We start from the raw sequence: 12324 nt of genomic DNA on the forward strand, positions 1-12324 counted from the left end.
AAGGAAACACCAAACCTGTCCCTAGAGCGTTTACATTCATGGGCGACAGTTTAACGTGTTATGCGCCTAGTCAAGGAGAAAAAAATCTCTCCCCGTGACTGAAATTTGGGAAGTCTGTCTCGAGCCGACAACAGCCCACAGTCCCCGCGAGCACGTTCCCGGGAAGCCTGCGGGTAGACAGCGGCAAAGGCGATGCCAGCAAGTTGCGCCTCCCTGAGCGGCGCGTCCCAGTGACGTCATAACCCTGCCACGCCCCCTCCAAACGGCCCCGCCCCCCGAAGTGGAACGCGCAGACTCCTCGGCGGCGCTGCAGTTCTACTAGGTCGCCGCGACCCCCAGGCATCGCATCCCTCGGGCTCCACTGAGGGGGGTCTGTTAGCCTACAGTGCCGCGCCGCCGGCTGCGGGCTTTGGAGCGGGGCGTTCCAGCATCACTCCTGACCTCGGCGTTTTGTTAACGGAGACGCCAGCGTTGCCAGGAGCCTGCAGTCCCCTCGCCCGCCCCGGCGAGCTCCGCAGGTGAATCTCTAGCTGACGGAGGATGGCAACCTCCGGGGTGGAGAAGAGCAGCAAGAAGAAGACCGAGAAGAAACTTGCTGCCCGAGAAGAAGCGAAATTGCTGGCGGGTTTCATGGGCGTCATGAATAGCATGCGAAAACAGGTAGCGCCCTCCGGGGGGTGGACTTTCCGGACGGTGGGTGGGACGGAGGGAGGAAGCGGGGGGTCCCGATCTTGGTCCCGGGATCGCGAGCCGCTCCTGCTTCGCACGCCGATCGCTCGCACGGGCCAAGATGCTGGTAAGGGGTCGCGTTCAGCAGATCTGGAGCAGAACTGCCCGGCCCCGGCGATGCTGTGGAACCCGGGCCGCTGCTGAGGGGTTCCTCGGCCTGGCGTTCGGCGTTGGATGTCGGTTGTATAACACCTCTGCCCTACTTATCTCTTTGTGAGGCGAGAATTCTTCCATTGGCGAGTCCTTCTGGGTGGCGCATGATCTCGTGGGAAGAAGAAGCCCATTGGCACAGCGCCCCAGCCGAAGCCCCCCCCACCCCTCCCCAGAAGCTTTGCTGGCTCCGAGCCAGCGCGTCTTTAAAAATCAGCCCCCGCCAGCCTGAGCCAGGAGGAGCCAGGCGAAGGCACAACCTGTACGTGTTCATTTAGATCAGACCGAGTCATCAATAAGTACCGTTTAAGGACACGACGAGCCCCTGTTGTTAAGAGCAGCTCTTTGTTCTCTTAGATTTGAGTTTTACAAAACGCAGGACTCCGGCTCTAGGTGGGTCGTGCAGAGAACGCGTTTTCCACGCGGGAGAACGGAGACGAGAGGGGCGTGTCGCTGTTGTTGTTGAATTCCGAAACATCTGAATCCAATAAGCAGAGTGCAGGCTCGCCGGGGTTACTTTTTGATTTTGTGTATAGAGAAGGCGCTTTGATTTGTTTAGGTTTTCTGGCTGCGGTCCCATGTTCCGAGAGGTGGGGTAAAAAAAAGCAGGACGTGAGAGTAACTGCAGAATCCAGTCAGCTGATCTGCAGGTTCAGATGGGAATATGGACACCAGTAAAGGAATTTTAGGTTTTTATGGAGACGTTAACTTCCGGTTTCTGAATGCAAACTCTGGCTGCTGGGATCTTTGTTCATCCTCGGCTGGCTTGGTGTGCGAATGCAGTAAATAGAAGTGTAAAATGTCTTTTCTAGCCTTTCTATCCAGGTAGCTGTGCATGGCTGATTTTTGTACTTAGATGTAACTCATGTTCATCCTGTATGCATTTACGTTCTTTTGGTGTAAACCTTTTTATCTTCACACCACCACTGACTCCAAGTTAACTGGTGCTCTTAACCAGTGTCTGTACATGGTAGCATTCACCAGTGCACGGATTTGTTTTCAGCAAATCCTCCCTAAGAAGCATTGCTTTTTCCCTTACAGACAGTGCAACTGCAACGAAAGAGGAAAATAGTCTGAGACTGGATGTTTATCTCTTTGAATTTAAAATTTGGTTCTCAGGGCCTGAGAGAGAGCTCCAAGGAGTGAGGATATGCTTTGCATGTGGGAGGTCCAGTGTGAACCCAAGGACCATCCCAGAGACCGCATGATCCCAAAGCACCCTCCTGTAGCACAGGGGCAGACCTAGGCTGAGTGGACCCCACCAAACCTTCCCACCCCACTCCCCCCAAATTTTTTTGTATCTATTTCTTAAATTTTAGGTTATGTTAACGGCTGTCTTATTTACTGTTAAAATAGAAACACAATTACTGGAAAGTGGAAATTCTATTACTGAGTAATAGAATGGGAAATGGTTGCTTGGTGAGCAGCCAGAGATTTCTTCCAGGGCGGCAACTGGCCTTAATCTACTGAATTCGCCTTTTGTCAGTGACTTTGCATGTTTTCCAGACCATCCTCCAATAGCACTTTTACCAATGTCATGGACTCCTGAATCTTGTGCAAGATAGATGTAAAGGTGCAATTCACAGTTGATCTCATTGACGTCTTAACACAGGATTCTCCAAGAATAGACAGACAAGAGCCACTGATGGGAATTTTCAGACAAAAAAAATTAGTATAAGCTAATCTTGAGCCAGATGAGGAACGTCAGAGGACTAATTTTATAAATTTGCTTATTCATTAATATATTTTATAACTATTTTAGTGTCCCTTTATGACTTCTTTCCTTTGGGGTTCACCCAGAATCGTGAGTACTTGGATAACCAGGCTCCCACTTATATGAGCCCAGACTCATTCCTTTAAGAATTTGAGAATCCATTGACATTGGCGAACCTGGGTTCCATCGACACTTCCACTACTTGATGTTGTGATCTTAAGTATTCATTTTTTCAGCTCTCTGTAGTCGCCTGTACACAGCCCCACCTGTAAATGGGGGTTCAGAATCATAGCCTACACCTCTGATGGTGCATTTTTCCTTCCTGTTCTCGCTACCAACCATTCCGCATACGTGCTTTGTCACACTTCTCATAAAACTAGCCCCATCATCCAGACTTTCCTATTAATTCTATTCTGTCTTCTTTTCTCTCTCTCCAGCTTAGCAGATACCATCTCTTTCTTACTCTTCCAGGATCCGAAGCTTTCTCGATCCTGTCCCTTTTTTCACACCCATCTGGCCAAAGAGCATTACTGACTACCTTCTTTGTGCCAAGCTTTCAAGCTCAGCTAGAGAATATTCCATTAATGGGCAACCTTCTGCCAGGTAAGTCCTAAATTCTGCAAGGGTGTCTGAGATGGTAAACAATCCTTCTTTCTAGTCACTGAATTATGTTCCTCTGACCCAGGTTTTTTCTTTGTACTTTCCTTTCAGCAATTTATGCCTCTTTTGACATCACAAAGAAATAGGTCTTTAGTTTAAAACTTGCTAATTCTGAACCCTCCATCACCAAATCTACAAATCTGTGTTGACACTTTCCTTTTAATTCTACTGCTTCTTTTATCTGTCTAAGACCTGTACTTTTGCCTGATCTTTGTCTCCATCAGGAAAGTCTTAACTGTTGGTTATTACATCTTTAATGAGCAGCTTTAATGTTGCCATTGTACTATTCTAACCACTAGCTTTTAGGCATGTTTGAACTTCAACTTTTTAAAAAAAAAATTTTTATTTTAAATTTTTTTATTTTTCAAAAAATTAACTGTGATTTACAAAGTTATTGATAGTTGAATTTTAGACATATAATATTCTACCACGAGTGTCTGTTATTGTCAGTCACCAATGGTGACCAGGGGTCCCCTCGTGTGTTCAGAGCTGATGACCATACCCCCAAGCCAATAGACCAAGTCTTCGGGGCCACAGACTAGTAATTAGTGGTTGGTAATCAGTGGCCATTTATTCAAATCTCTCAACATTAACTATAGAGAAATCATGATGGTTTGAGAGACAGCAGTTACACATAGGTGTGGTTGGTGACATTAAAATAAACAGTGAACAGATATAAAGCCCTTCCTTCAAGGGAAGTTCTACTAGGAGATTCCCCCAAAGACAGAATATCATTTAGGAGTTCCAGCATTCTAGATTCCTTCTGGGAGATCTGCCGAAGGGCAGAATTCCATTTAAGGACATATTGCTTTCTCCTTTCCTTTGCTGGTAATCACTTAAACAATCACATTAAATTTACTTCTTAATAATATTTCTAGTCACTTTGTATGAATACAGTAATAGATATAGGCTTTATCTATACCCTAGATTAAATTCAAATGGTCTCTCTGGACTCAAGGTAGAGGGTGGCTTTTCCTGGGGACGTCTCCTATATTTCCCTGACTACAGTCTGCAGGCCAGGTTTGTTTTTCCTAACCCCAACAGGGTCCTTATTTAATTACTTCTTTTTTGGGTTATGACAGAGTTTGTTCCATGACCATTATTTATCATACTTCTTAGACTGTCTCTTTTGAAGCCAGGGTAGCTTCTGGTCCATCCAAGTCCTTCCTTGGGACCCATCTTTTGGGGTATTAGGAAATTAGGTCAATCTAACGGGAACTGAGGCTTAAGTCAAGTAAACATGATGGATGCCCAGGAGTAAATATTATTAGGAGTCAGTTAACTCCCATGTTACAGAAGCATAGCATTAACTGTCTTCCTTTGTCTATACAAAAAGGACATTGCCCTAAAATAAACAATGCAATGGACATAAAGGAAAGAGAAAAATTATATTTTACTTACATAAGCAAAATCCAGAGTCATCGGAAGGTTTGACTTTTCGAGTTACAGTTTCTGATTTGGAGATATTTGTTGTCTGATTTGGAAATATTTGTGATTAACAGATAGGAGAAGAGCATAAAGGAGAGGTTAATGATAAACATAGAGGATTAAAGTGCTCACTAGAACTGGGTGTGCCTGGCACTGTGATGGGTGTAATTCATTTAACCTAAACTCCCTGCAAGAGGAGAAAGGACAGCCCAATGTTAAACCTAAAATGCTTGGAACTACAATCCAACAAATGTCAACTTCCCTCACTACCCCAATCCCCACCCTATCCCCCACTTTTCAGTTTGACAGAAACATTACAAAGTTCCAGTGGTTGCAGCTTAGATCTCATGTTTTCAGTGTAGTTGAGTCTGTGTTTTGGATATTTGGTTATACCACTCTCCCATGCCATCAGTATAACTTAATCCCTGATGCCTAGTCACCCATTACTTCCTGTTCTCTTCTTCCTCCCTTGATTTCTTTCCATCCCTATCCTTCTCTCTAAACACTGGGGTCAAGAGTGATCTAGGCATCCCCCCACTTGACTACAATAAGGTTCTTTCCTCCATACTACATATGGAGGAAATGCATTTCCTCATCCAATATTCTATATGCAACAGTTAAATAAGATCACCTGTGTTTGCCTTTCTTGTCTTGGCTTACTTCACTCTACATATTTTCCATGAATTTCTTCAACTTTAATTCATCAATCCCTTCGTTCTTAGTCTCCATGTTACCTTATAAATAATCTCCCCTCCCCATTGCTTCTTAGATCACTATTTCTCCCATTTCCGTTTGGCTTTCTAATTCCTCCTTCAGACGTTTACTTACTGAGAACTCACTGTGTACAGGGCCTTTTTGATAGAATCTTGGGTAGTTTTGGTGAGCAAACCTAACAGGGCCTGTCTGCACACAGTTTATAATCTAATAGGAAAGCAATCAGGCAATGGCACAAACAAAACATTAAATTGTCAACAGTGGTAGTTATTATTAAGTAAAAAAGCATGATGCAGTGAGGGCATAGGGAAGGAAGATTTTATTCTCATGAAGGAAGTGGTAATTCCTGAGAGCTGAAATATGTAGTATGGAGGAAAGAACCTTATAGGCAGAGGGAACAACATACGCAGAGGCCCTGAATCCAAGACCTGCTTACCGTAGAATGGCAGATACAGACAGGAGTTGATTAATGGCCAGTGTCACCTGAGCACAAACATAAGGTAGAAGATGGTGCGGGATGAAACTGGAGACATGGGAAAGAGGACCTGCCATTGTATGACTGTGTGCATCAAATTAGAGAATTCTGTCGTTATCTAAATCCTCTTCCCCATTCTTTTTAAGCATATTAGTATGGGAGTAAGAAGTCAGTGTTAACGTATTTTGCTTTTGAAAAAAGATCCGGACTTCTTTGGCTAATGAGTTAAATAGCTCTTTAAATGGTTGCTGGCAAACCTGGGAATTGTTGCAGTAGCTCAGTGAGATGGTCCCTTGCACTCGAGTGATGGCAGCAATAGAAATATCAATGAAGAAAAGATGATAAACATTGGAAATTTAGGAGGTAAAATCAACAGTGATAACTGCCTTCTGTGTTTGTGATGATCAAATTAAAATAATGCCTCAAAACCTGCAAATGAGTAAGTTTCCAATAGACCTCAGTTATTTTCATTACTGTGGTGGAGATAGCAGATGTGTTGGTGGAGATGCTGAGGGATTCAGTACACAGAATCACTTGGGATTTTCAGGGTTTGGGGGATGCATAACTAGGTGGAATGTGAGACCATTTATTAGAAAGGAGTTGCTGGATAAGGGTCACAAGTTTGAGGAAAGGATTATAGTTTGTGTCAAAGGTATGTTTAGTATTTGTTTTCCATAAGGCAGTGAGGTTTGTGGTGAGTCAACAGGTCTGAGAGTTGAAGAGTAGATGTTATATTTGTGAATTATCTATTGGTTTAAAAACTTTTTAATGTGGGGTGTAAATCTGTGAGTTTGATACAGATAGAAGATCTTCCTGATTTTTTGGAGCTGTGGAGAATCAAGGATCTAAGATAAAGAGTGGGGAATGAGCCTATGAGGAAGATTTAAAAGGGATGGAGGAGAATTACCAGAAGAATAAAATCAGTAGTTTCAGGAGCATGGCAAATTTTGAAGCTATCCCTGTCTCTGTCTTCCTGTTGGTCATTGATTGCCTCGAGCAGGCCCCAGTAATGTCTCCTTCGTCCTAGCCCTGAGATTTGAAAAAGTGCCACATTCGAGGCTCTTTCAGGGTCAGGAGAATGAGACCCATTATTGTTACTGGTTTTTGGCATATTGAATACGCCTCGGGGAGTCTGGCAAACTCCCCGTGGCGTATTTTGAAGCTAATAAATTAGAATAAGATTAGAACTGAAAATGCTCATAGTATGTAGTTATAGAGGACTTTCTAGCTATAGTAAGAATTTGTTTCATTTTGGGCCACACCTTGCAGTGCTTAGGACTCACTTCTGACTGTGCTCTCCGGGATCATTCCTGATGTTGCTGTGGGTACCCTATGACAAGAATCGAACCAAATTGGCTGTGTACAAGGCAAGAGGTTTTTTTTTTTTTATTTTATTAGTTTTGTTACAGATACTCAATATTCCAGCACCAGTTCCACCACCACTGCATGTTCCCAAGACCATTATTTCTAATTTTCCCAGTCACCCTTGAGCCTGTGCCAATAGCATCATAGCAGACCCTCAATAATTTATTATACATTGTTTGTTATAAATAATTTGCTAAACTTGCTAAAAGGATGATCAAAACATGTTTCTCTAGTTAGTGAAGATTGTTTTATCTCACCATGGAGCTCTTAAGTCCTTGTATAAGAGATTACTACAATGTTGCAGATTAAGCCTTCTGTGTTTATATTTTGTTAATTGAGATTGGTTGCCTTCTAGATTACATCCCATTCAATCTGTTGTTCTACTTCTGGTTTATCAGTGTTGCAGAGTTTGAGAGGTCGCATGGCCGAAATGTCAGCCACATGCTCCAGGGTGTCCAAATTTTTTGGGGGGGGGCGCTTTTTGGGTCACACCTGGCAATGCACAGGGGTTACTCCTGGCTCTGCACTCAGGAGTTACTCCTGGTGGTGCTCAGTGGACCATATGGGATGCTGAGAATCGAACCCGGGTTGGCCGCGTGCAAGGCAGACAACCTACCTGCTGTGCTATCTCTCCAGCCCCTCGTCCAAAATTTTTAACGGGGTGATACAGCTGGAGTTAAATTCTTAACTGACTGGCAGCTTTGGTGTGTGTGCATGACTGCCAGGCTTTTAGAAGTACAGGGAGAGGCAGCCCATCCCCAACCCCATGAAGGCTGGAGATTTTAGTCAAAAACCCACATACCTGAATTTTGTAACAAATTAATTTCTGGATGAGGCTCATCCGAGCATTGGGGCCAGCCAGAAGCATGGCAGCAATTGAGTGTGGAGCTTTTCAGCTGCTGCGACTCTGTTTGGGCAGGCATGGGGGGGGGGGGGCATGGGGATCACCCCCCCCCCCCTTTAGGGTGCTCTGGAACAACTCAGCACAAGACAAGAATCTTAACCCCTGTACTATATCTCTAGCCCCAGCAGTGAGAATTTTAATAGAAAGACAGACATGGAAATCATCAAAATCCAAATGAACAGGTAGAAAATTCCATTTTTCAGGTTTTTTTCTGAAGGCAGTGAGAGAGTCATGATGGTTGTTTGGCTTTGTCTATTTCATGGGAGAGGTATATTTAAATCTCAGTAGGAGGGACTGGAGCAATAGCACAGCCGGTAGGATGTTTGCCTTGCACGCGGCCGACCCAGGTTCGATTCCCAGCATCCCATATGGTCCCCCAAGCACCACCAGGAGTGATTCCTGAGTGCAGAGCCAGGAGTATTGCCGGGTGTGACCCAAAAAGCAAATAATAATAATAAAAATAATAAAATTTAAATCCCAGTAGGAAGAAATCATTTGGCATGGTTAGATTAAGTATATGAGGCAGAATGTGGAACTGGTAGGTGATTACAGAGACGAGATCCAGTGTAAAGATGATTAATCTCACAGGAGGCAACTTTCCCTAAAGTGGGGGGGAGGGGGTAGAAGGGAGGTGGGGAGGTGTAGGAGGGTATATTCAGAGTCAGGACAATGAGTGTAGGTGCAATCTGGAGGCTTGTTTTCTCTGAAGACTTGATGAGCTCACCTGCTAGAAATGTGTCAGGGTAAAATGTTCCGCTGCTGGGTTTCCTTAGAGCTGCTCTTTATTCCCTGCCGCCCATCCTGCACATTTACTGCTCACTTTTCATTTCTTTGTTTTTGTTTTTGTTTTTGTTTTTTCGGAGTGGGGGGACTCCTCCACTCAGTATGACATCCAGCTATATACTCCAATGAGGGGGACTCCTCTGTGGTCACTTGTAGGAGGGAGTAGGAGGGTGCCAGGGCACATCTAGGCACGTGTACTCAGCCTTGGAGCCTCCTCCCAGACCTGGCATTCCTAACAACCCCGTGCGGACGTAATTAAGTTTTGTCTAGTGACTGAGTGTGCTCTCCTGTTTGAGAGACATGTCTGTAGCCTTCACTTCTGATTGTTCTACACCTCATGTCTCTAGTATGCTCCTGGTAAGCCTATCACTTGCAGGAGACCATCTTTTTTTCTTTTCATCTCTTTGAGCTAGGAAATTACCTTGGGTTTCTTTAAGGCCTGGGATCCCCATAAGGTAAAGGTAAAGGTAAAGGCCCTCCCGTTGATCGTCGATTTGCTCGAGCGGGCCCAGTAACGTCTCCATTGGAGACTTTGTTGTTACTGTGTCTGGCATATCGAATACTCTCGGTAGCTTGCCGGGCTCTCCGAGAGGGGCGGAGGAATCGAACTCGGGTTGGCCATGTTGGCCGCGTGTAAGGCGAATGCCCTACCCGCCGTGCTATCGCTCCAGCCCACCCCATAGGGAACCAATAAACCAATGAACAGGGGCTAGACTGATAGTACAGAGGGTAAGTCACTTGCCTTACATGTGACTGACCCAGATTTGATCCCCAGCACCCCATATGGTCCTGTGAGCCTGTAAGGAGTGATTCCTGAAGAGTCAGTAGTAATCCCTGAGCACTGCTGGGTGTGCCCACGTCCTATCACACCCCCACCACCACCACCACCACCACCACATCAACAACAACAAAGACAAAAAAGTCTGCTTCTCAAAGTCTTGCATTCTCTCACGATTTGCCTTTTCTAGGTTTTGGGGACGTAGCAAACAGTTTTCTTTCATTTAATCTCTGTGATGAAATGGGTAGTATCTCTAGTGTCCTATTTCCCTCCATGGTCCATTTATTCCTTCCCAGCAGCCCACACTAAATGGTTAATCTTAGTTCTTTTTTATTTATTTATTTATTTTTTATTAGTGAATTACCATGAGGTACAGTTACAGGCTTACAAACTTTCGTGCTTGCGTTTCAGTCATACAGTGATTGAGTACCCATCCCTCCACCAGTGCCCATTTTCCACCACCAGTGGTCCCAAGTTAACCTTAGTTCTTTTTATTTCTTCCTGTATAGAACTCAGAATATCTTCCTTTCTTTTCTTCTTGAATTTGGATCCAGATGTTTGTTTTGTTAACGTACTACTGTCACGGCCACTTGAGAGGTTGTGTAGACTTGATTTAGTTCCCCCAACTTGCCCCATCTTCAGTCACTTGGTTCCAGTTACAGAGAAGTCCATCATCTAACTGAGTCCTGGACTGGGCTGCCTGATATAATTTAATGTGACTGAGTTCTTTCCCTTAGAGTCTTATTTTCACAAGTGTCCGAGATGTTTCACTGTGGCAGAGGCTCCTGCTGAGCCCTTTTTTGGAAAAAAAAAAAAAATTCGGGGCTGGAGCCATAGAACAGCGGGTAGGGCATTTGCCTTGCACGCGGCCAACCCGGGTTCAATTCGCAGCATCCCATATGGTCCCCTGAGCACCACCAGGAGTAATCCCTGAGCGTAGAGCCTGGAGTAACCCCTGTGCATTGCTGGGTATGACCCAAAAAGAAAAAAACAATTCACTCAGAGACCCATAGTGGTGTTCAGGGCTTACTCTTGCCTCTGTGGTCTTGAATACTCCTGGCAGGGCTCAGGGGACCATATTGGGTACCAGGCATTGAACTGCATGCAAGATACATGCCCTATTTGCTCTACTCTCTCTCCAGCCCTGAAAAAATCTCCCTAAAGCAAACAAATTGCCATCCAATTGTGTGCAGTTACTACTATCCTACCCCCCTGCACCCCCCACCCTTGTCCCACTGCTTACCTCCATTCCCAAGGGAGCAGTGCAGCCCACTTGGGGAAATACTTACTAGATCATGTGCCATTCCTGTTTTCATATGACTTTGCAATTGCGATACTCTTGCTGATCTTCCTTTTCAGATTCATTTGAACTTCAGTGTAGTTACCAGTTATAAGTCTCCCAGAATTATTGTTTTGATTTGTTTTGTTTGGATCACACCCAGCAATGCTCAGGGGTTACTCCTGGCACTGCACTCAGGAATCACTCCTGACAGTCATCGGGGGACCATATAGGATGCTGTGGATTGAACTCAGGTTGGCCGCGTGCAAGGCAGAGGCCCACCCTGTTATGCTATAGCTCCAGCCCCAAGTATCCCAGTCTTGACCAGCAGTCTGACTTTTATTTCTTAAGTTTAAGACAAATCTGAAGATTTTCTACATCCAGATTCTAAGAGAAATAATTATTTTCTTCCATCTCTATTTATCTCTTTGGTCTATATCACTTTCAAGAATAACTCTTTTATATCTTAGTCCTCACTCGTTTTTGGGGTGTATTTTGATTATTTGGTTGGTTTTGGGTTTTGGATCACACCCAATGATGCTCAGGTCTTACTACTGGCTGTGCGCTCATATATCACACCTGGCAGACTCTAGACACCTTATGGAGTGCTGAGGAATGAACCTGGGTCTGTCATGCACAAGGCAAGTGTCCTACCTGCTGTAGTATCTCTCCAGGCCCTTCTCCCATCTTTCAAAGAGCAGTTATATTGCCTTTCCCTTTCAAAGCTGTTTGGCCAAATGTATTATATGTGTCTTTAAGGAAGGAAATTTTTTTTCTATTAATTTGAGAATATGCCTTTGTTTTGCTTTGTGAGTTTTCTTATTCTGTTCGTATGTACATTTAAGTCCAGTTCTTCCCCCACCCTGCCCACCCCTTGCTGCTTTTCTGAACAATTCCTTGATAGCCCTTAAAACAATATTTTTTTTGATGGAGCTGGAGCAATAGCACAGCGGGTAGGGCGTTTGCCTTGCACGCAGCCGACCCAGGTTCAATTCCCAGCATCCCATATGGTCCCTTGAGCACCGCCAGGGGTAATTCCTGAGCGCAGAGCCAGAAGTGACCCCTGTACATTGCCAGGTGTGACCCAAAAAACAAAAAAAAAAAAATTTTTTTTGGAGAGTATTTGATATGCCAGACACAGTAACAACAAAGTCTCCAATGGAGACGTTACTGGGCCCGCTCGAGCAAATCGACGATCAACGGGAGGGCCTTTACCTTTACCTTTTTTGGAGAGGATTTGGGGGCCACACCTAGTGTTGCCCAGGGAACATTCATAGTGATACTTAAGGAACCATATGCAGTACCAGATTAGGCAGCACCCAAGGCAAGTACCTAATCCCTGTCC

General features: G+C 44.7%; 1 protein-coding gene across 2 annotated transcripts in view; it reads left to right on the forward strand.

Moving 5' to 3' along the window:
* Positions 1-301: 301 nt before the first annotated feature.
* Positions 302-12324, forward strand: part of KLHL7 (kelch like family member 7) — a 42779-nt gene continuing 30756 nt past the window's right edge. The window contains exons 1-2 of one of the 2 annotated variants that reach the window (XM_056118502.1): positions 537-660; positions 3065-3196. Coding sequence is in view for 1 of the 2 variants with exons in the window: in XM_056118501.1 (XP_055974476.1) it covers positions 541-660 (120 nt within the window). In the remaining variant the exon portion in view is untranslated. Of the gene's footprint in view, positions 661-3064; positions 3197-12324 lie in introns of both variants that reach the window. The other variant, XM_056118501.1, reaches the window with a different exon arrangement.

Source organism: Sorex fumeus, unplaced genomic scaffold, assembly GCF_029834395.1.
Source record: "Sorex fumeus unplaced genomic scaffold, SorFum_2.1 ptg000037l, whole genome shotgun sequence".
Lineage (NCBI taxonomy): Eukaryota > Metazoa > Chordata > Mammalia > Eulipotyphla > Soricidae > Sorex > Sorex fumeus.